At 35.0% G+C, this 20,835-nt stretch overlaps 2 protein-coding genes across 4 annotated transcripts in view; one reads left to right on the forward strand and one right to left on the reverse strand.

The window, feature by feature from the left end:
* The window catches only part of LOC111861300, a 67,476-nt gene extending 65,111 nt beyond the window's left edge, over nt 1-2,365 (reverse strand). The window contains exon 1 of the mRNA XM_023845742.1: nt 2,284-2,365. The gene's annotated coding sequence lies outside the window, so the exon portion shown is untranslated. The remainder of the gene's footprint in view (nt 1-2,283) is intronic.
* LOC111861301 (transmembrane protein 184C) overlaps nt 1-19,499 on the forward strand; it is a 53,591-nt gene extending 34,092 nt beyond the window's left edge. The window contains exons 1-6 of one of the 3 annotated variants that reach the window (XR_002842216.2): nt 8,854-9,238; nt 10,853-10,889; nt 11,805-12,082; nt 14,109-14,315; nt 15,757-17,808; nt 17,966-19,499. Coding sequence is in view for 2 of the 3 variants with exons in the window: in XM_023845744.2 (XP_023701512.1) it covers nt 8,976-9,238; nt 10,853-10,889; nt 11,805-12,082; nt 14,109-14,315; nt 15,757-16,366 (1,395 nt within the window). In the remaining variant the exon portion in view is untranslated. Of the gene's footprint in view, nt 1-8,853; nt 9,239-10,852; nt 10,890-11,804; nt 12,083-14,108; nt 14,316-15,756 lie in introns of those variants that run through there. The other 2 variants (XM_023845744.2, XM_023845745.2) reach the window with 2 other exon arrangements.
* Nucleotides 19,500-20,835: the final 1,336 nt, after the last annotated feature.

Below are 20,835 nucleotides of genomic sequence, written 5' to 3' on the forward strand. Positions count from 1 at the left end.
CAATATGTGTATGTGTGTGCTGTAATTACAGTGGCCTTTGGTGTGTGTAACTCAGTGAGACTGTCGTGATTATTAGTAGTTACATTCTGTAAGTGTCCAATAAATACGATTACCAATCCAAATCCCATTTATCGTCGCCATAAGTCACGTGACAATATAAATGAAGGCTTCAATAAAAAAATTATGTGGTTCAGTTTTAAAGAGACTTTTATAGAACGATAAAATAAACATGTTCAAAACTCATTAATTCCATAACACGGGTGCGGCTCCATTTTCGGTGTGACGAAGTAACTAATAGCTTGAACCACGCAGTTTTTCCGTCAGTACATTGTGCGACGTACAACTAAACTTTGGTGAGAACTACAGCTCAAACGTCGGTATATTTTATGTATATGGTAATGTAACTATATCTTACATATAGATATTTGTGTCGTTATATAAAATATTGTAGTCTAAGGTAAAGGTAAAATTGTCCTTGTGCTTAGATAATTAAGCACTACGCCATGAAGGCGTGTGGGGGAGTGGATGTATAGATTCACATTTTTCTTGGTCTTGGCACTATTTGGAAGTGATTGATGAGCTTCACGCCCCTGCCGCTTTACCCCGGTACCCATTTGATAGGAGGCTGAGTGAACTCCAGAGCCGATCTGGACGACGTGGTGAAGAGAAAATTCTTGACCCTACCAGGACTCGAACTCATACCTTTCAATCTTCCAGCCCCGTAGCCAGTCGCTATACCAACTACGCTTTCCCGGGTCAATATTTTAGTCTATATGCGTATTTTTTAAGCAGTGACTGGCTACATTAACGTCTGGCCCATAAGCTTTCATGATGTCCTACAGGTTTACACAGTCATGTGGCATATAGGACAATGACGTTTCAGGATATTAGAAGACTAGTTAATGGCCTCTTTTAAGGCAATAACATCCTCTCGGGCTATCAGTTGTGTCAATTTGAAGCAGAAGTCTATCGTTTCGGAAATTTTATATTTCCATCATCAGGGAATAATGTCATTATTGATGATGAAGACGGAGTAGATTTCTGCTGTCTATTGACATGGATGGTGGGCGGAGAAAGATATATTACTCTCAGTCGCCATGAAAAATTGAAGTATTATATTCGTTTAATGTACTACAGGGATATCACTCTCTGGCACTGCCGTGCCGCCGTAGACCCCTTCACTTTCTTTGAACTAGTCTTGGCCACTTTTCAAGTACGTTAACAGAGTCAAAAATTGAAGACCCTGTATATCAATAGTGTCCTACAAAACTAAAGCGAAGCACTGAAAGCTTCATCGGGAAGAGCCGGTTCAAATATGATGAATGCTTCTATATGATGTCATTATTAATATATACATATAAATGTATACAGCCGGGATAGCTCTGTCGGTAAAGCGGCTGACTACGGGCTTGACGACAAAGGGGTCGGGTTTCGAGTCCCTGTGGGGGCAAGAATTTTCTCCATATCGTCCAGACCGGCTCTGGGCCCCCCCAAGCCTCATCTCTAATGGGTACCGGGGACTCTCTCCCCTAGGGTAAATCGGCCGGAGCGTGAAGCTGACAACTCATCTCCAATTGGTGCCGAGGAACAATTTATCATTTTACCTTAAATATAAATGTATTATATAACACTCTGAAACGAGAGAAATTTTTGCATTTTCTGAAAAAAATCTATGAATGCTGTCAACAGGTTCAAGATGCTGGAACTACAATCTTCAACTGCAAGAGGCTATATATTCAAACTGTAAAACGTAATTAAAAATAAGAAAATAAATAAATGCTCACATGCATGAAAGTTAATTTTTATATATTTGTTACGTTTTGCGATAAATTTCGATTGCAGAACACTGGAATAACTATCTCACACCATCAGCTGAGTAGTGACAGAAAAAATAACATGTCACCCTAACTACAACACGTGAGTGCCTATTCCGTCACCCTGCTGAAAAATTGCTGATCTATAACCCCTATGAAATACATTTTGCTCGGCCCAAACTGCAATATTGCTTTCTAAAAAGTAATCAAATATACAAGAGTTCAGGCACACTGTTCTGAACTGCATTTCAGCCATGAGTGCCTTCATAATTTACTGAAAAGCATATAAATCATTCATAAATAGACCACTACAATCTTGTAAAATGCATGACTTTCATTCTGTCACATAACTGAAACATAATCCCTCCACACAAATATGTTGCGTCGTTATTTCTATTCCTTTTCAATGTGACATAAAATGTGCTATCTTACACATATTTATAATTTGAACTTCCTAGACCGAACTGACCTGCAAAGTTGGAGCTTGATGCCGGCGAGAGATTTGTCTCCTGCTGCCGACGAGTTAGGCCACCCAACTAACTCTCTGCAGCAGTGGCTCTACCATTCTGCCCCGTTGCTCCTACCAGTCCTTTAGTTTTTACCACCATCTCGTGTGCTGCACGGGTCACATCGATAACGGCGGCGCAGGCGCTTTTGGATTCGCATAGTCGGGGTCCCATTGTTGGATGCTACAATCAATACATTGAACAATGCAACAATTTGTAAATGACAGTTGACATTCTATAGAAGATAAGATTATTACGTCTTTTGTTTCAGCCCGATTCTTCTGACTGCGGCTTTCTGAATAGAGCCCCAAGACTGCACAGTCTTACAGAAACGAATAATATTCGAAGCACAAAATACTCGATGCATGCCATTGTTAATTTTAGCTAACGAGCGTCTTCCTCCCTCAATATTAAGATCTATTCATATTAGTTCATTATTCAGTAAGTTACGAATACATCTTGATTAAGAGTTCTATCTTCTTGGATATAAGGCTGTATAGTCTGTTGAAAGTTAACAGACAATTCGGAGGAAAATTTCGCTTCCATTTTCAGGGAATAAAATACGCCAAGCAAGATACCACCGTGAAGCAGGTATAAAGCATACGTCGGCTGGCTCTGAAGGACCTACATGGCTTATATCCCAAAAGACAGAACTCTTTATGACCACCGCTGTGAGGATTTCAAATCCTACACATCCTAATTGGTTTGGGAAAATCTAGGTATATTACGGAATAAATATTCACTCTTCAGCTTAATTATGTTCAAATTAATCTATACAAAACTGAAGTCACGCTAGCTCGACAGCTGTAGGGACTAGGTTACAGACTGGATGCCTGAGGAACCGGGATTCGATTCTGGGCTAGGTGATTTATTTCTTCTCAAAAATGTCCAAATGGGCTCTTGGGTTTCCTGTCTTCCTGGCCAATGGATACTTGATTCTAGTTCCTGTGGGGGGGGGTAAAGTGGTTTGTAAGTGAAACTAATCACTCACTTTCATTTGGTACAGAGGTTAAGAATGAGTGGAGTTGTACCTCCACTCCCCACATTTCAACGGCACAGGAATGTTACCGCTTTTAGACGCAATTGCTAGCCTGCAGATCACCTATTAATTCGTCCTGTCAGTCTGTCTCTTAGACATAAAACAAGTCTAGAATAACTAAATGAATTTTCGTTAAATTTGATATTGTTAGAGTTTTAATAAAACCTGTCAGTATTTTCTACTTTTGGTTTAAACCAAACAGAAATAACTTATCACGAGCCGAACTCGCTAAGTATTTATTGAAGCGAAAAGTGTTTCGAATAAATGTTCTACAAATGAAAAAGGTTACACATTTTATGTCAAATACGCGTTTTCCATAAGTTTTGTGGTTTTAAAATGACGAAAAAAAAAATAATTAGTCGTCATCTCAGCCCCATACTTTTTAATTCGTTAAAATTAGTTATAAGAAAATGGCGGACGAACGAACATGTCAGATATGTGCAAGAGTAACGCCACTTAAAGTAGAATTCAGATATTGCATTCTAAAAATATGCAACTTTTAATGTTTTTCGTTAGAATATAAAACAACACAATAAAACGTTTTCATTTCCCTTTCATTTTTATAGGCATAACTAGTGAACCGTAGGAGCTATAAATAAAAATGCATGTAGAATGTTCACGTCTGCAAGCCAGTAATGAGGTACTAACCGAAATATGATTCGAACATAAGCAATGCGTTTACAAGCCAAGCACAATAAAGTATCAGCCAACGTACAGTTTATTGTTGTAGTAAGTTAGTATATACAGACTTGTATTACGGAGATTAACTTTAACAGCACAAGATCTGTGGCATGGGAAGGTTTTACGGGCCGTCTTTTTATAGTTGATTCATGGATTGCACACGAGGAGAAGCAAGGAGAATTATGGCAAGAAGTATGAGGCAGTGGTTGCAGCTGCATTCTGGTAGAGAGTGTTCCTATTATAACCCTTACACCCCTTACAATCCTTATTTCAGTCGGAGGACTCGTCCAAATCCACTGTGAATTCTGTTAAGAAATGCCTGGTCTAAAAATGCGGGAAATATATTAAGAAAGTAGGTTTCATGAGTATAATTTTGGGAACTGTTGGAGTGTAGTTTTTTAGATAAGTACCAAGATACCAGAGGAACTTTCTACCTCCATCTTCAGGGTAGAAGAGTGATGGAGGAAGTAGGTTCCTGCGAAACGTTGGTGCCTGTGTACCAATTACAGGACATCATTTCCCATGAGACCATTCAACCCGATCTCCTCTTTGTGTCGTGTATTTAATTGTAACTGTCCACATTGAATAAGAGGTATCGTCTCACTATTACAGTCCTTCGTTCAGTAGAAATGCACGGTAGTAAATAGAAGTACTACGTACATAGCATTAATGCTTACTGTCGCAAGGTACTTCCTTTTAGTCGCAGTAATGTCATCTCATTATTCTCAATGGTATTAAGATTCTGAGATATAATTCATAATCAGCTAACTAATTCCATGGAGCTTCAGAAGCTGTGAGTCGCTCAGCCGCTCAAGAATTTCCCAAAATTTTATGAAATCAGAAAGTTCATTACCACGTTCACAAGTCTCCTCCACTGGGTCCCTCTCTTAATTCAGACCAATCCAGTCCATGCCGCTCCATCCTGCTTCTCTAAGTCTTATACAGACGTATAACATGTGAGTATGTAACAGTAGTAACCTAAAAACAAACTCCATGGCCTGTAGTCCGCAAGCCAACTATACCGACCGAGCGACCGCCGCTTGTTGGCGAAGTTAGTGCCAGCGTTTTGCGGATAGAGGGTGTAGCGTGGTCAGCGCAACGGATCCCCACGGTAGTTAATCTCGGTTTTCTAGACCGGAGTCACTATTTCCTTGAAACAGCTCCTCAATTATCCTCACGAGGCTGAGTGGACCCCGTTCCAGACCCACTATTTCTCAGAAAATCTGTTAGTGTCAGGAATAGAACCCGGGACTTCTGGATCTGTAGCCAGGAACTCTGACCAATAGGCCACAGAGGCGGTCATAACATAACGAAAATTTGATACAACAAACGTGAACGTTATTTTTTTGCTGTTATCTTCTTCCCACGAATAGTAGTATTCCCAGTTTTGCCGAAGTGGTCACAAAAGGCGCGTGTTAGCAATTTAGATGTCTTTAAATGCACTGGTCTCATTTCCAGAGTATAAGTCATTGGTCTCTATATTAAATAAAATCCTAATGATGCTGCGTGATATATCATATTAAGCAGTGGTCTGCAGGCTCTAGTTGCTGGGGGGATTATTCTGCCGGTAGGCGGATCTGCCTACAATAGTGTTTCTGTCGTCAACTCTTACCGTTTATATAACAAATGCTCACGCAGAGAAACTCCTTAAGATCTGGATTTGGTACTTTTTCGCTAATGGATGCTACGAAAACGATAATAAAAGTGACTGCGTTGTGAGTTCGGGAGCTTCGGTTTATTAGATGATAATAACTCCCTGGTTTTAGTCCGCAAGCGAATTATACCGATCGAGCGACCGCCGCTTGTCGGCTAAGTTAGTGCCAACTTTAGCGGATAGAGGGTGTCGCGTGGTCAGCGCAACGAATCCCCACGGTCGTTAGTTTCGGTTTTCTAATAGAGACTAAAAATAATAATTATAAAGAAAGAACATAGCTAACTTTCTACACAGGGTTACGATTTCGCTTATGACGTTGTTCCTCTGTAATATAACAACGTTAAGATTTTATTGAAATTAATATTTTAATCAGGGTCTTAGCAAAAAATAACTCCATGTGACAGAATCCTTCTTAAGAAGCTACCAGTCGCCACGTTATTCAAGAATTTCCTAATATTTTATGGGACCCAAATGTTGTCGTGTTCACAAGAGCCCTCCACTGGTCCCTATTCCAAATTAATCCTGTCCATAAACCCCAACCTATTTCTCTAAGATCCATTTTAATATTAGCCTCCAATCTATTTCTAGGTCTTCTAGAGTTCCCGTTCCTCCTGGTTTTTCCCACCAAACCCCTATATGAAGTCCTCTCCCACACATGCTAAATGCCCTATAAATCACAATCACAGGGTAAAAGTTCGGAAGCTCCCCATTGTGCATTATTCTCCAGCCTCCTGTTATTTTATCCGTCTAAGGTCTAAATATTCCCCTGAGCACCCTGTTTACAAATGCCCTCAACGTATGTTCTTTCCTTAATGTCAGACACCAAGTTTCACATCCGTACAAAATTACGGGGGTTATAGCATAGCCCAACACAATTCACCAATTAATTATCGTAACTGTTTTCAAATTTCACAGCAAGAGCGCCATTAAGTACACTTGCCACCGTATTTATTTTCTGTTTCTTTTAACGACGCTGCCAATTTCTCGGAACATATGGCGTCGAATGAACAAATGACGGTGAATATCTAATTGGATAGATGGCCGTAGCCTCATTTAAGACACTACCCCTTATTGGCCTTGACGGATTGAGGATAAGGCCGAAAATCCTGAGACAAGTTTAACCGACACCTCGGCAGAAATTCGAATCACGCACCTCTAGGATATGTCAGAAGCGCTACCACTTGAGTGCATTTGAGCCAGCTTCCTCGGTGTTACGCCTATTGTAATGGGAGTTTGTTATATGTTTTGAATGAAATGTGTGAAATGGTATGCTGTATGAAACAGTAAGAAAAAAATGTATTTAGAAATATCTCTATTGTAAAATGACACCAGGAGAAGAAAATGCAAAAGTTTACAAGATTGAACGTTACAGAGATTTTTTAATCACTTGGCTGGTCTCATAACACGTGTCTAATAGTGTTTGATAGTGATAATGTGATAATTCTAAACAGGAATTCAGGCCAAAATAACTCTCGAAATTTATATAAGCTTCTCTCCATTGGAAATTTTTTGTTGCCCTTGCAGAACAAGAGCTCCTATTAACTATTTGGGGGTAACGTCCGAATACAAAAACTGTCATTAGATACGATCCTGAGGCAGTTTCACCCTTCTCAGACCTTCGAAACCTCTTCCCTCCCTGACAGACTACTTGAAGTCTTAAAGAGATGTTTCTGCCACAAGTACACTTGTACGCATTTCGTGACTCCTTAGCTAAACCAATCTAACGATACTAGGTGACCTGTATAAATCACAAAGTTCATCATTATGCAATAGCTTAAAATGTCCACTTACTTCATTCTTGTTAGATCCTAATATTTTACTGGGCAGTTTGAATTTCGTTATTCACAGATTTCGAAGGAGACTACACTTTACATTCGAAAAACAGCTCATAAAGCAATATATATATATACACACACACACACACCCACACAATGTATATCTTAGTTGCATTGAAGAATACGATAATTGTTACATTTCCGTAACTGAATAGCACTTTGTACAAATCATTCTCCTGTAAATTTCGCCACATTCCACGTTCCCGCGTTTTTTAGTGGGGGGAAGACAACCACTCAGTTGTGCCACTTAGAAAAAGTTAATCTCAATAGCTCTCCCTCACCTGATGAAGGAAACAGATCCAGTTTCCGAAACGTTGTGTTTTCTGTATTCTATATTACCGAACGATGGAAAACGTAAAAAAAAAAAAAAAAAAAAAAAAAAAAAAAAAAAAAAAAAAAAAAAAAAAAAAAAAAAAAAAAAAAAAAAAAAAAAAAAAAAAAAAAAAAAAAAAAAAAAAAAAAAAAAAAAAAAAAAAAAAAAAAAAAAAAAAAAAAAAAAAAAAAAAAAAAAAAAAAAAAAAAAAAAAAAAAAAAAAAAAAAAAAAAAAAAAAAAAAAAAAAAAAAAAAAAAAAAAAAAAAAAAAAAAAAAAAAAAAAAAAAAAAAAAAAAAAAAAAAAAAAAAAAAAAAAAAAAAAAAAAAAAAAAAAAAAAAAAAAAAAAAAAAAAAAAAAAAAAAAAAAAAAAAAAAAAAAAAAAAAAAAAAAAAAAAAAAAAAAAAAAAAAAAAAAAAAAAAAAAAAAAAAAAAAAAAAAAAAAAAAAAAAAAAAAAAAAAAAAAAAAAAAAAAAAAAAAAAAAAAAAAAAAAAAAAAAAAAAAAAAAAAAAAAAAAAAAAAAAAAAAAAAAAAAAAAAAAAAAAAAAAAAAAAAAAAAAAAAAAAAAAAAAAAAAAAAAAAAAAAAAAAAAAAAAAAAAAAAAAAAAAAAAAAAAAAAAAAAAAAAAAAAAAAAAAAAAAAAAAAAAAAAAAAAAAAAAAAAAAAAAAAAAAAAAAAAAAAAAAAAAAAAAAAAAAAAAAAAAAAAAAAAAAAAAAAAAAAAAAAAAAAAAAAAAAAAAAAAAAAAAAAAAAAAAAAAAAAAAAAAAAAAAAAAAAAAAAAAAAAAAAAAAAAAAAAAAAAAAAAAAAAAAAAAAAAAAAAAAAAAAAAAAAAAAAAAAAAAAAAAAAAAAAAAAAAAAAAAAAAAAAAAAAAAAAAAAAAAAAAAAAAAAAAAAAAAAAAAAAAAAAAAAAAAGCAGAACAGTAATTCTAGATGTTGGGAACCAAGTGTTGGTGACACTGTAGCAAATGGTAGCTAACGTATCTAATATGTTGGTTGCACTGGTGCATGATATCTAGATGACTGGTGTAGTGTGTGTTATGAATCAGCTGTTAATGTTGATAATTTGTTTTTGAGACTTCAAATTTTGTCCGTCTAATGTAAGGCAACACTCGCCTTACATTACACGAAATATGTGCCGATTATCATGTTCAAGTGTAATTTCCAATTGGAGATTATGGATAAGACCTGCTGTAATGACGGTTTATGCTTTAGTAATTGTAGTACTTTTACCGATACTAATAGTCAATGCCGTAAATAATGGTTTTACGAAAAATGACCAAGGCTCATTAATAGGAGGAGTTTTCGTTATGATGGCTTTGCCGATATCGTTTTGGGAAATAACACAGCATATGGTTCATTATACAAAACCATCTCTCCAGAAACACATTATTAGGTAAGGCATTGTGAAACGTAAGCCTAATTTTCCCGAAGATGGTTCAGCCAGTTTTCAACTTTCTGTACCCTGTGTATCCACGTCCACCAAAAGTTTGTCAGTTTGTTGAAAACTTATTGGAGGCGGCCGTTAGAAATTCGGAAAAGGAGGTGGGAAAAGATAACATCAGGATGGATCTTAGAATAATGATTGTGGAATGGGATGTGGATGGAACTGACTCAAGATCATATCCATTGTTGTTATTCGGTATTACTACAATGTTATCTACTGTCAGATTAGGTATCAAAACATTTCACCATAGATTATTTGCATTTTGCAGCCTGCAGTAGGAAAAGTACAGATCAAAGAGTAGGCTTGATATCACACCAACTCACGTTCTTAAGTTGTAGATAATTTTCAGGATGAATAGAACGAAACGTGGGTTTTCTTTCATACAAACTTAATTTTGAGTCTCAAAAAAGTTTGGCATTATCTCCTGTCTGAGTTATGTCTAATGTACCTGTATAACATTTTGAGAGTTAAGTTTCAGGTAACTGGTTGTCATATTTTTTGTTTGTAATATAAGCAACAACAATTTGAAGTGAGCCCAGTCTCTTTAAATATTATTGTAAATGAAAATGCCGAAATAAATAAATCTGTTGGTATTACCATCAGTCACACGAAGATGGAAGTAGAATCTGCTTTTGAAATGTCATAGGTATTAAATATGTTTCACAAGACAATAGACTTTTCTAACATATATGTGTGTGAAATATTCAATATTTGAACACAATCATTTATGAAAAAGGTGGTCAAAGTAGAGGTGTTTGAAGAAGTTTGCAACAATTTGCATGGTTCATACTTCAGTGAAGAACACATGTAAAATATAGTTTCATTCTGTTACTGCATAAGTGGACAGAGTTACACAGTATGTTGTTATAAACCAAAAGCAAAACATTGGATTTATTAATCAAAATTTTATGTGATTTTCCTCTCTCCTCCATTTGCACTACAAGTCTGGCTCATTTCAGTTTCTTTTTGGTTTCACTGTCATAATAATACTACTTGAATTGTATGAATCATAAGGTGTCTTGTTGTATAATATTCTGAAATGCCCAGTTGTGCCATCTTTCTTAGATTGTGATTTATTTCCTGAGCAGTATTTTGAAAACTTTGTAATGTATATCCTTCCATTGAAGTGAGAGATTTCATTGTGCAACCATATAAAACTGACAGAATTTTTTTATATATTATCTATATTAGTAATTCTGAATTCGGTACTGATATTCATTTTCTTAATTTGTTCTTCTGATTTCAACATGAATTTTGTGTCTGTCTGATATTATTCTTCTCCAGATACTCAAAATTTGGAAATATTTTTCAATTATTTATTACATTACGACTTTGTAACATATTTTGGTCCTGTATCATTGTAACTCTAAAAGAAAATAATCCTATTTTTAATGCTTAGTAAGGTTATCTGCCTTGTTATGAGTTTGACAGAAGTACTTAGCATTTCCACATTATGCCATATGGGAGAATGATTTCCATTCAGACCCAGAAGTATAACTGTAGGAAAAATGAAGGAATGCCATGTGGTAGATTTCATAAAGTTCATATGTTTTTTTGTTTCAGGATATTGTGGATGGTCCCAATCTATGCTGTAAATGCTGTAAGTACAGCTATTGTTTTTACTGATGTCACATCCTTTATTACTGTGACCCAATTTTATGCACTTGTGTTTTGCAGTGATAACCCCTACCTTCTGACGAACTGGCATTGTAGCAGGTCTGTATCAGTGAATGTTCAGTTTTCCTGTACTAAATCATTATTTTATTATTGCCCCATACTCACCTATCACTGCCTCTGAGGCGTGTGATAGTCCCAACCAGGCATTACATTATAATCTCTTCTGTCCTTAAATTTGGAGTTTCATCTGTGAACCAGCATGTGGCTGTTTACAGAATTAGCAACTTTTTTTGTATCTAGCATGATACATGTAAGGTATGTTATTTTTCGTAATGCATGTAAGTGATCATGTAAAGGAATTATGTATCAAAAAATGGCAGTGGTCACTATATTTTAATGAACACTCTGATATCAAATGTCATCACAGTGTATACAGTGGTTCTTGAATTAACACATGCAGGACAGAGACAGTTGGACAGATGTGACCTGTTCCATAAGCATTAAGTTTGAGTAACAAATGCATAGTAATCTACAGTGCAACCAAGTAGATGTTTACAAGCCATTCCCTGGGCTATCCTGTACAAACTAACAATGTAGATCTTGCAAAGGTAAAGTTTTCTATATGGTTAATTAAGCATTACACGGTGAAGACATGTGAGGAGTGGAGGTATAGCTCAATGTATTTGTAACCTTGGCACTAGGTGGATGTTATTTGTAAGTTTCATATCCATGCTGCTTTATCCCCAGGGAAAGAGTCCCTTAGTACCAGTTATATAGGAGGTTTTGTGAGCCCTAGAACCAGTCTGGACACAGTGGAGAAGAGAAAAATATCTTGTCCCTGCCAGGAATATGCAAGCAGAGTGTATGATATTTCCTTGTTCATATATTTTTATGACAGTGGCTGGGACTGGTTTTTCCTGAGCAGTCTATTTATGTGGACAGCCTGCGAGAATGTTATGAAGCGTATGTCATTTACAACTTTATGGTGTACCTACTCAACTACCTGAATTCAGAACTAACACTTGAAGCTAATCTGGAGATGAAACCCCAAGTGAATCATCTTTTCCCTTTCTGCTGTCTCACTCCATGGGAGATGGGACATGAATTTGTTCATATGTGCAAACACGGCATTCTGCAGTACACTGTTGTACGTCCAGTTACAACATTCATCTCATTGTAAGCATTTGTTCCTTCAATTATTGTTATTTATATTGTTTTTATTATTATCATTTTCATTGCGGTAGTATGTTAGTAATTACATTTCAAGGATATATATTGCAATAAGATTATTTTCATGAAGTGTAAAATATAGGATATTGGTGGGAAAGCCAGAAGGAAGACCAAGATGTGGGTGGGTGGATAATATTAAAATGGATTGTAGAGAATGGTATGGACTGGATTGATCTGGCTCAGGATAGGGACCAGTGAAGGGCTCTTGTGAGCACAGTAATTAACCTTTGGGTTTCATGAAATGTTGGCAAGTTCTTGAGTAACTGCACAACTGGCAGCTTCTCGAGAAGGGTGTCAGCTCCATGAAGTTAGTTTCTTTAGTGTAAAATGTAACTTACACAGTTATTAAAAGTCAAAATTACTTTGCAGCAGTCTCAATATGGAAACTGAGAACATGTGAAATATAAATGTATTATGTTAACCCTGCTCTTGAATATTTGTACCATATGGAAGTGGACTGTGCCATTGACATTTCAGAGGAATGTGCTGCTTCCATCTTCAGAGTGAGAATCTTCAACAGGGTCAGAAACTTTGATCTTGAAAATGGAGGTAGCCTGTTCCTCTGAAACATCAACACAGTCCACTTCCATGCAGTACAAATACTCAGAAGCAGGAACAACATTGACGCTGAACCACTGTGAAAGCCTGAAGTCCCTATTATGAAGATTCAACCCTCTGAATCCAAAACTTAATCTAAATGTTATATAGAAATTCAGTTCCTGCTTTACAGAAAACATTCTCCACCTTCATTAAAATGAAAATTTTCTTAATGAACTCTGTGGGAAGATGTAGAAATTTTCAGTGTTAAAACAAGTGGTGCATATGGCAACCATTGTGCTGTGGTGGTCTAGATCCATAAGGATTTATACTTTTAGTGTGGATATGAGATATGGGCCATATTAAATTTGGATTGACAAAACAGGATGGAAAATAATGCTATTTACTATTGGCTTCATATTTGGCGAATATTAGAAATTATATTTCAAACAGAGCAGAAACAGAAGCTTTATACAATTTAAGGTCTCACGTTGTCGACTATGAAGAGTATCATCTACTAAGATGTGACTCCATTTAATCTGATAGAAGTTTACCACTGTTTTGGAGGACTGTATTGCCTATATCTGTACCGTTTTTCCTGTGCTCGATGTACTGTGCTTGCTTTGCCTGCCCAGCTGACTCTCCAACCCTGAAAATGGGGGTGATACATTCCTTCAAAACATCACTTCTTCCAGATTCCATAGCATCATCCCATAATATTGTACTCTTAAAAATGTATGGAGATTACTGTCTTCCGGGATGTTCTGCTATGTAGTCTGGTGAACATTTTATCAACCTTTCAGGAGAACTGCTACATCCCTCTATACTGATCTATATAGTAGCTGCTACCCTGATGACAGAGGCACAGTTTCCTCTGAATCAGTGGTAAATATCTACTAGACCATACAGCTTAACCCAAAATACAGTGATCTAAGGTCACATCTTAATAGCCAGTGCATAATGATATAATTGAATGTCACTGGCATGTTATGTGCAGAAGGCAGCAAACATAATACCATTATTTTTCATATGGCGTCATGTTGTATCATAAAGTAAAGGTACAGGAGCCTTTGACACAATAACAAAATAAATTAAAATTTTAATAAAATCAGTAAAAAATATCAACAGTTTAATAAATTTTATAATTTCATTCAACCACTACATGTTTCAGTTGCATGAATCATCATTAGGTGGTCTGTAAATAAATAAACTACATTATTACTGAACTGCAGAGTTAAATGGATCCATTTTTACAATGAAAACTGTCATAATAAATTCTTGTATTAAATGATATAACTTTTATTACAATTTAATTTGCATTGTTTTTGTGCTGATGGCTTCAATACCATGAACATAATACAGTCAAATTTTTGTCTGTATACATGAGATTTTCATGTCTTTTTAACACCTATTAATTCTGCGTATGTTTGTGCAGTGTCTGTGAACTGGCAGGTGTGTATGGTGAAGGGGAATTCCATGGAAATGTAGCATTTCCATACATGATTGCCATCAACAACTTTTCTCAGTTCATTGCCATGTATTGCTTGGTGCTGTTCTATCAGGCAAATAAGGATGAATTGAAGCCTATGCAACCAATTGGAAAATTTCTCTGCATCAAAGCAGTTGTATTCTTTTCTTTTTTGTGAGTACAGTCTGTATATATCTAGGATACCTAGCACTGATACACCATCTGCTATGGAAACTGGTGCATCATCATCAGTAACATACACAGTTATGTCAGTTTTAGGATAACTTGATCTATATTCAACATACTTCCCATATTCATATACAGGTGGGAAATTTCTTGGCAGTTATCTGTCAGTTTCCTCTCTCTTACTACAGACCTAATGGAGAATACCCAATTATGACATTTATTCCATACTTTGCCAGTATGTAGTCTAGCTGTGTCTGTTCAAAGGATGCACAAGTATAGTGGTACCATTACAGGGTGAAGTTCGTTGTTCATAATTTTTTTATTAATTGCATTTACTTTAATTCTGTAATTTGTGTATTGTTCCTTCCCAAATTTTAGGCACTACATATTGTGATATTAAATGCCGTGTTTCTGTTGCCAGTATATATAGTAGCCATGGCTATTAAATCAATATGCAAATATTTTATGGAGGTTTTGGATGTCAACACTGGTTTCTCTAGCTAATCTCATTCAGAATCTAGTAAATATGGTGGTTTTACTCTACAAATTTAATTATACACTAATGTACATATTCTTGCACAATACATGCTATGTAATATTTTTTAGTTAACAATTTTTGTTCTGTACCTCTTCATATTTGAAAAAAAATATAAAGAGTGCATGTGGCTCACTGATTCATGTTACAGAACTCTTTGTAAGTCACGTGTTTAATTATTACATTAATACCATGAAATTCTTGTGCATTATCTCTGTCAAAGCAAGTTTCTTTTTAGAGTTTTTAAAATACATTTACTGTTTATAAGAAAGAAACAAAATTGCAACAAGAAGTGGTCTTCGGCTTGAAAGGGACAGAGTAAGGCAATAAAATTATTCCATAGGCCACATCTGGTGTTCTTATCAGCAACAACACTTTCAACAATTCCCTAAGATTCAAAGCTGGAAAAGTTGCAAAGACTGAGAATTCAGGCAGTGTATAGCACTTCCAAAGTATCTTTCGAGAAAGAAAGACAAAAAGTAGATCTATTCCAGAGCCCAAAATTTGATGCTGTTATCACTGATGACTGTTCAGAACAGTTGCTTAAGATTCATAGCTGGAAGAGTCAGTAGAAAACTGAGAATACAGATTACATCTAACCCTGCAGAGGAACATTCCAAAAAGAATGTGATTTCACATTTCAAAGAAATTCCTTCAGAAAAATTTGGAGCTTTATATTTCTTTTTGGGGCAATATTTCAGAAAGAAATGGGATTCTTACTTGAAAGTGAAATGTTGTAGAACATTGTGGAAATCTTTTTAAAATGAAAGCAAGAGAGAAAAGTGTGAAATAAAAAAGTTTAAAAATTAAGAACTTTTTAAATCCTGAAGAAACAGTGCACAGGAACCCACTAAAACATTTAACTCATACTTTGCCTGTTTTTTTAATTTGCAGCCAAGGAGTCTTGATCAACATTCTAGTGTTCACAGGTGTAATATCCTCCACATTTGACACAAGTGACAGTGGCACTATAAAGGACATCTCAAATAAGTTACAAGACTTCTTGATATGTATAGAAATGTTCTTGGCAGCAGTTGCACACCACTACAGCTTTTCATATAAACCATATGTGAACACAACAGCCAGGCAGCAGTCTTGCTGTTCAGCTTTCCTTGCAATGTGGGACATTTCGGATGTGCAGCGTGATATCAAAGAGCATCTTGGTGTAGTAGGAAGTTCTCTTAGCAGGCATATCCGTGGGCGAAGTATGTACCGTTATGCTGGGGGCAGTGCTAATGAAAGTTCTCGTCTTTTGGTTCCTGAACCTGTGCCAGGTCCAGAGGACTTTTATAATAGTGCACCGGCTCGTCTAGGTACCGATGGAGTGCTCAGTTCCTATGACAGTATGGCACAGAGTGAAACAGCTGCAGAAGCTTCTAGTTATCATGAGGGAAAACCAAGACAAGATTCAGTTGGTCCTTGTAGGAAGGATGATGAACCATTAATTGAGTTCAGCCCAGATAATGAAGAACCAAAGCATAATTTGCACTCATATATAGCGTAGTATTTTATTTTTCATCTAAAGTGTAAATAAAATAGATAATGCAGGTAAAAATCAATTCCAAGCACTTGGTTGAATTCAGTGACCAGGAAGAGGCTTTGTGTTTTCAGTGTGATATTTGGAAACACTGTTTTATTTTCTTTCCATACAGTAATGATACAGTATACTTGTTAACATCAAACTCAACATTTTAGTTTATTATTATTATTACAATAAAATAGGGTAAAATGAGTTATTTATGAATGCAGGAAATTACTAATAGTCAGGATATATATTTTTCATAAAGAAATGTTTACCCTACATGCAAAACAATCTGTCATCTCTAAAGGTTTAGGACACAGGTGTGTTAGTAAATTGACATATGTTGACATTTTCCCTGTTTTGTTTTTAGTTACAAGTTATAACATTTCAGAAGCTGTCACTGCTTCTGTCCTCAGTAATAGTGTGAAACCTGCTCTGTCGGATCCCCAGACATGGGATAGAGGTTAGTTTGATATAATGGACCCAGTAGAATAGGTTTCATTCTTTTACTTGATACTGGAAGCAGAGCCAGATTCAAAAATTTGTTTTTAAACCAAAAAATTGACATTCAAAGATGTCCAACATAAGTGTCAATTTAATGTCACATCTCATTTTCTTGATTCTTATAATCAGCTCTTTTCATGTACTGTATAGTATGTACTATATAAAAAGATTGTCAGTGATGCTATGAATTTGAATTTGCTTTTCTTATTACATAACTTCAGTATTGTTCAGTATTATGAAAGTGTGCTTTCTGAATTAACGGAAGTATTTTCAGGGACTCTTTATTGTATTTCAGGATCTTGGGTTATGAAAACAAGGATTTCCCTGCTATTCATTTGTTTATTTGTATGTCTTGATGAGACTTTTCACATTATCTTCTTAATGTGATGGAAATCGTTGACATATGATTAATCTTAATATTATGTTTTTGAATAGCTTGTCTGCACTTCAAAAAAGTAAGAAATACAAAATTTTCTTCTTGGCACATTTACTGGATTTTGATATTACATCTTAATTATGTTATTAAGGTTTTATATAGAATAATATTACAAATTTGTATTGCATACTGAGAGCACTGATGTCTACAATATTCATGCATTTGACACAATTCTTTTTCGTAGTACATTTTTGGTAGTGTCATTGAATAGTGCTTCTGGAAGGGTATAATACTATAGTAAACAATTCGTATTTGTTCAGATCTTGTTTTTTTTTTTTCTGAATGGCCCTGTAAACAAGTTATGTATGGATTTCAGGTTCTCACATCATTGACTATGAAGTGTCTTATGGAATGTTATGCTGTGTAGTTTGATAGAAGTTCTCTGACCTTTTTTAGGACCGTACTGCCTTAATCTTCAGGACTGAAGATATGCTTACTACTTCCCATTGCTTGCTTTGCCTACTCTTAGCCCATGAAGATAGAGGTATGTTTCTCTGAAATGCCATTGAACTTCTAAAAAAACTGCATGGCATCATGCCTTAGAAAGTAGTAATCTTCAGTGTGAGGTTCATATTATAGGCCTATTAATATGAACAATATTTGTGTGTGAAAACTGGATATTTCCTTGTTTGTTCAATTAGAGTGGTGAAGGACTTCTTAATATTGTGATCTCTGTGCCCTTCGTACACCTCATCAAAGACTGAACATGGTCTGCAAAGAGCAACTGCAATTTAAAATGGATTCGGAATCATGATGAGAGCTGTGTAGTTTTTATTTTGTTAAGAGGTGGAGGTTGAGATTGGTGAGCACTGAATCTAGAAATTTGGAATGGGAGGACAATGTCTCATATTTGGAATATTTGGTTCTACCTGTGAGAATAAAATTAAACTGAGTTACACTGTCTTAAGGAGTAAATTAATTCATTTATTGAATTACACTGTACAACAAAATGAATTTTTTTTTCTTAACGTTAAGGAGAAATAAATGACTGAAGTATGAGTGTGATAAATTTCAGTGTAAGCTTAAAAATTGTGCATGATGCACCATTTTGAAGGGGAAGTATCATAGCTTAACATACAACAAACCATATGGTTGTCATTTAGACATGATGTGTAGCTTTTCAATGAATCAGTGCATGATATAACAATCTCCTGACATTTGATATTGTATTTTCCAGCTGCACATGTGCCACTGTCCAGCTGAATCCTTGTGATATATTACACAGTTCTGTATTTTTCAAAGAAAATACAAATGTAGCTATCCAAAGAAAAGGTGGGTGGTAGAATATTTTCAGTAATATTTCTGTAAACCGCCCATAAAAATGCACTGAAATCGCCATTAGTGTTGTACAGTGTTACTTCATTAATATATTTAAAATTGTGGATTGTAATATAAAACTAATATCATTTACAGATTGTTCTGTAAATGATTTAATATTTGTGTAAGTTTATTTTATGATGCTGTCAGTAATTAAGACTATATAGTGTAGAATGGGAGGATTAATGAGTGATGGATTGGAAGGGATGAGGAAGGAACCAGTCATGGCCCACTTTGAGGTACTTTCTTGGCATTTCCTAAAGGGGCTTAAGCAAACCATGAAGACCTTAGGATAATCAGTGTCCCAACCACAATTTGAACTGGGCATCTATTGACTACAAGTTAGAAGTGATGATGCTTTAGTCAGCTTGCTTGTAACTGCCTTTAAGTTCTAAGATGTAAAATTTTAGTTGTCTAAAGAAATTTCTTTCATTAAGAACAAATAGTACTGATTTCACCAACCATGTCATCAGTCACTTTCCAAAGTTCACAGACTTGCTGAACAAGTCATAATCTTTCACCTTTAACAAATATTAAATACCCTTCTTTAGTCAGCAGTGCTGGTCATCAGCTCTAAAACATCTATCTCCTTTCTCCATTATAAAATACTGGTTGGTCCATTGATCACTTACTCAGACACACCTTTTATTTATATCATATATAATGTTACACAAATTGCTCAGTGTTTCATTATGAATAATTTTATACTAATGGAACTAAAACTTTTTCATTTAACATTAATTTATCATCTTCAGCAGCTATTTAATGAAGTCTACTGATATCCTATAGCTTGATGAACATACTTATAGAACATCAGAAACATAATTCTTTGTCTCGCTCACTCACGGGCTGAGCCCTTCTTGAAAAGCTGCCAATTGTGCAGGTACTCGAGAACTTTCCAGCATTTTATGGAACCCGAAGGTTCATTACCGTGTTCACAAGAGCCCTCTACATGTCCCTATCCTGAGCCAGATCAACCCAACCATACCCTCCCATCCTATACCTCTAAGATCCATTTTAATATTGTCTATCCACCTACGTCTTGATCTTCCTAGTGGTCTCTTTCCTTCTGGCTTTCCCACCAATATCCTATATGCATTCTTCTTCTCCTCCCCGTTTGTACTACATGTCCTGCCCATCTCATTCTCCTTGACTTAAACTTCGTCTCAAGTATAATATTAAAGATTATTATAGGTCACATAAATATCTTGTTTATTATAAATATATGCTTTAATTCAGTAAGATCTTTGGTTTCAGGATACTGTACCATTAGTCATTTACATAACAAAAAATACTGTGATAATTATGTTATTAATTTCCTCCCTTGTAAATTTGGGTTTGTGGCCTTGTCTGTATTTTTTAATCAAGATATATATTTTATAAAGCAATATTTTTATGGTCATGCAGTATTTTTAAAAGAATGTATAGTGTGAATACTGCAGGATGTATGGTATATGTAAATAATTGTGAAGATACTCAACAGTTCAAGAATATGTGAATAAAAGATGGAAAAATTATGTAACTACATTAGCAGAGTCCTTAAGAAGCCAGTAGTTGCTCTGCTGGTCAAGAGATTCTGTGCCTCTTTTCAAACGAAAGTTCATTACATGTTCAAAGGAGCCTGACATCAGACTCTGTCCTGAACCAGTTGAATCTACTCCACTTCAAATTTTCTTAAGATTCATTTTCATATTACACTCAACTCTCAATTATCCGGGATAATGGTGGGGATGGAAATCATGATTAATCGAAAACCCGGTTAAGACAAATTTTATTAAAAGTAGTACTGTAATACTGTACCTTCATAATACTATAGGCCTACCTGTATTTAAAAATATTCAACTTCATTTCTGTGTCATCTCATGGCCTGTTTAATACTTTTTTTACATTACACCGAAGTATGAATTAGTTATTTCAATCACAGTGTTCAACAATATCCAGCACTTTTTACGAATATTCACACTTAACACTTAAAAAATTTAATACTGTCGTTTGCTTTTTCGCGGCATTTTCCTTTTTACAGATATCCGTACGAAGCCTACATAATATTAGCTTGTCACTTAATAAACTGTTCTCTTCACTCTCAAGATAGTCTAGTAAGGATTCCAAACGATTAAGAGCAGCACCATGTGATATTTTCTTACTAGCAGCACTGTCCACCTCTTCCTCATTCTCACTTTCTTCCCGCTCTTCT

This window comes from Cryptotermes secundus, unplaced genomic scaffold, assembly GCF_002891405.2.
Source record: "Cryptotermes secundus unplaced genomic scaffold, Csec_1.0 scaffold158, whole genome shotgun sequence".
In the NCBI taxonomy this organism is placed as follows: domain Eukaryota; kingdom Metazoa; phylum Arthropoda; class Insecta; order Blattodea; family Kalotermitidae; genus Cryptotermes; species Cryptotermes secundus.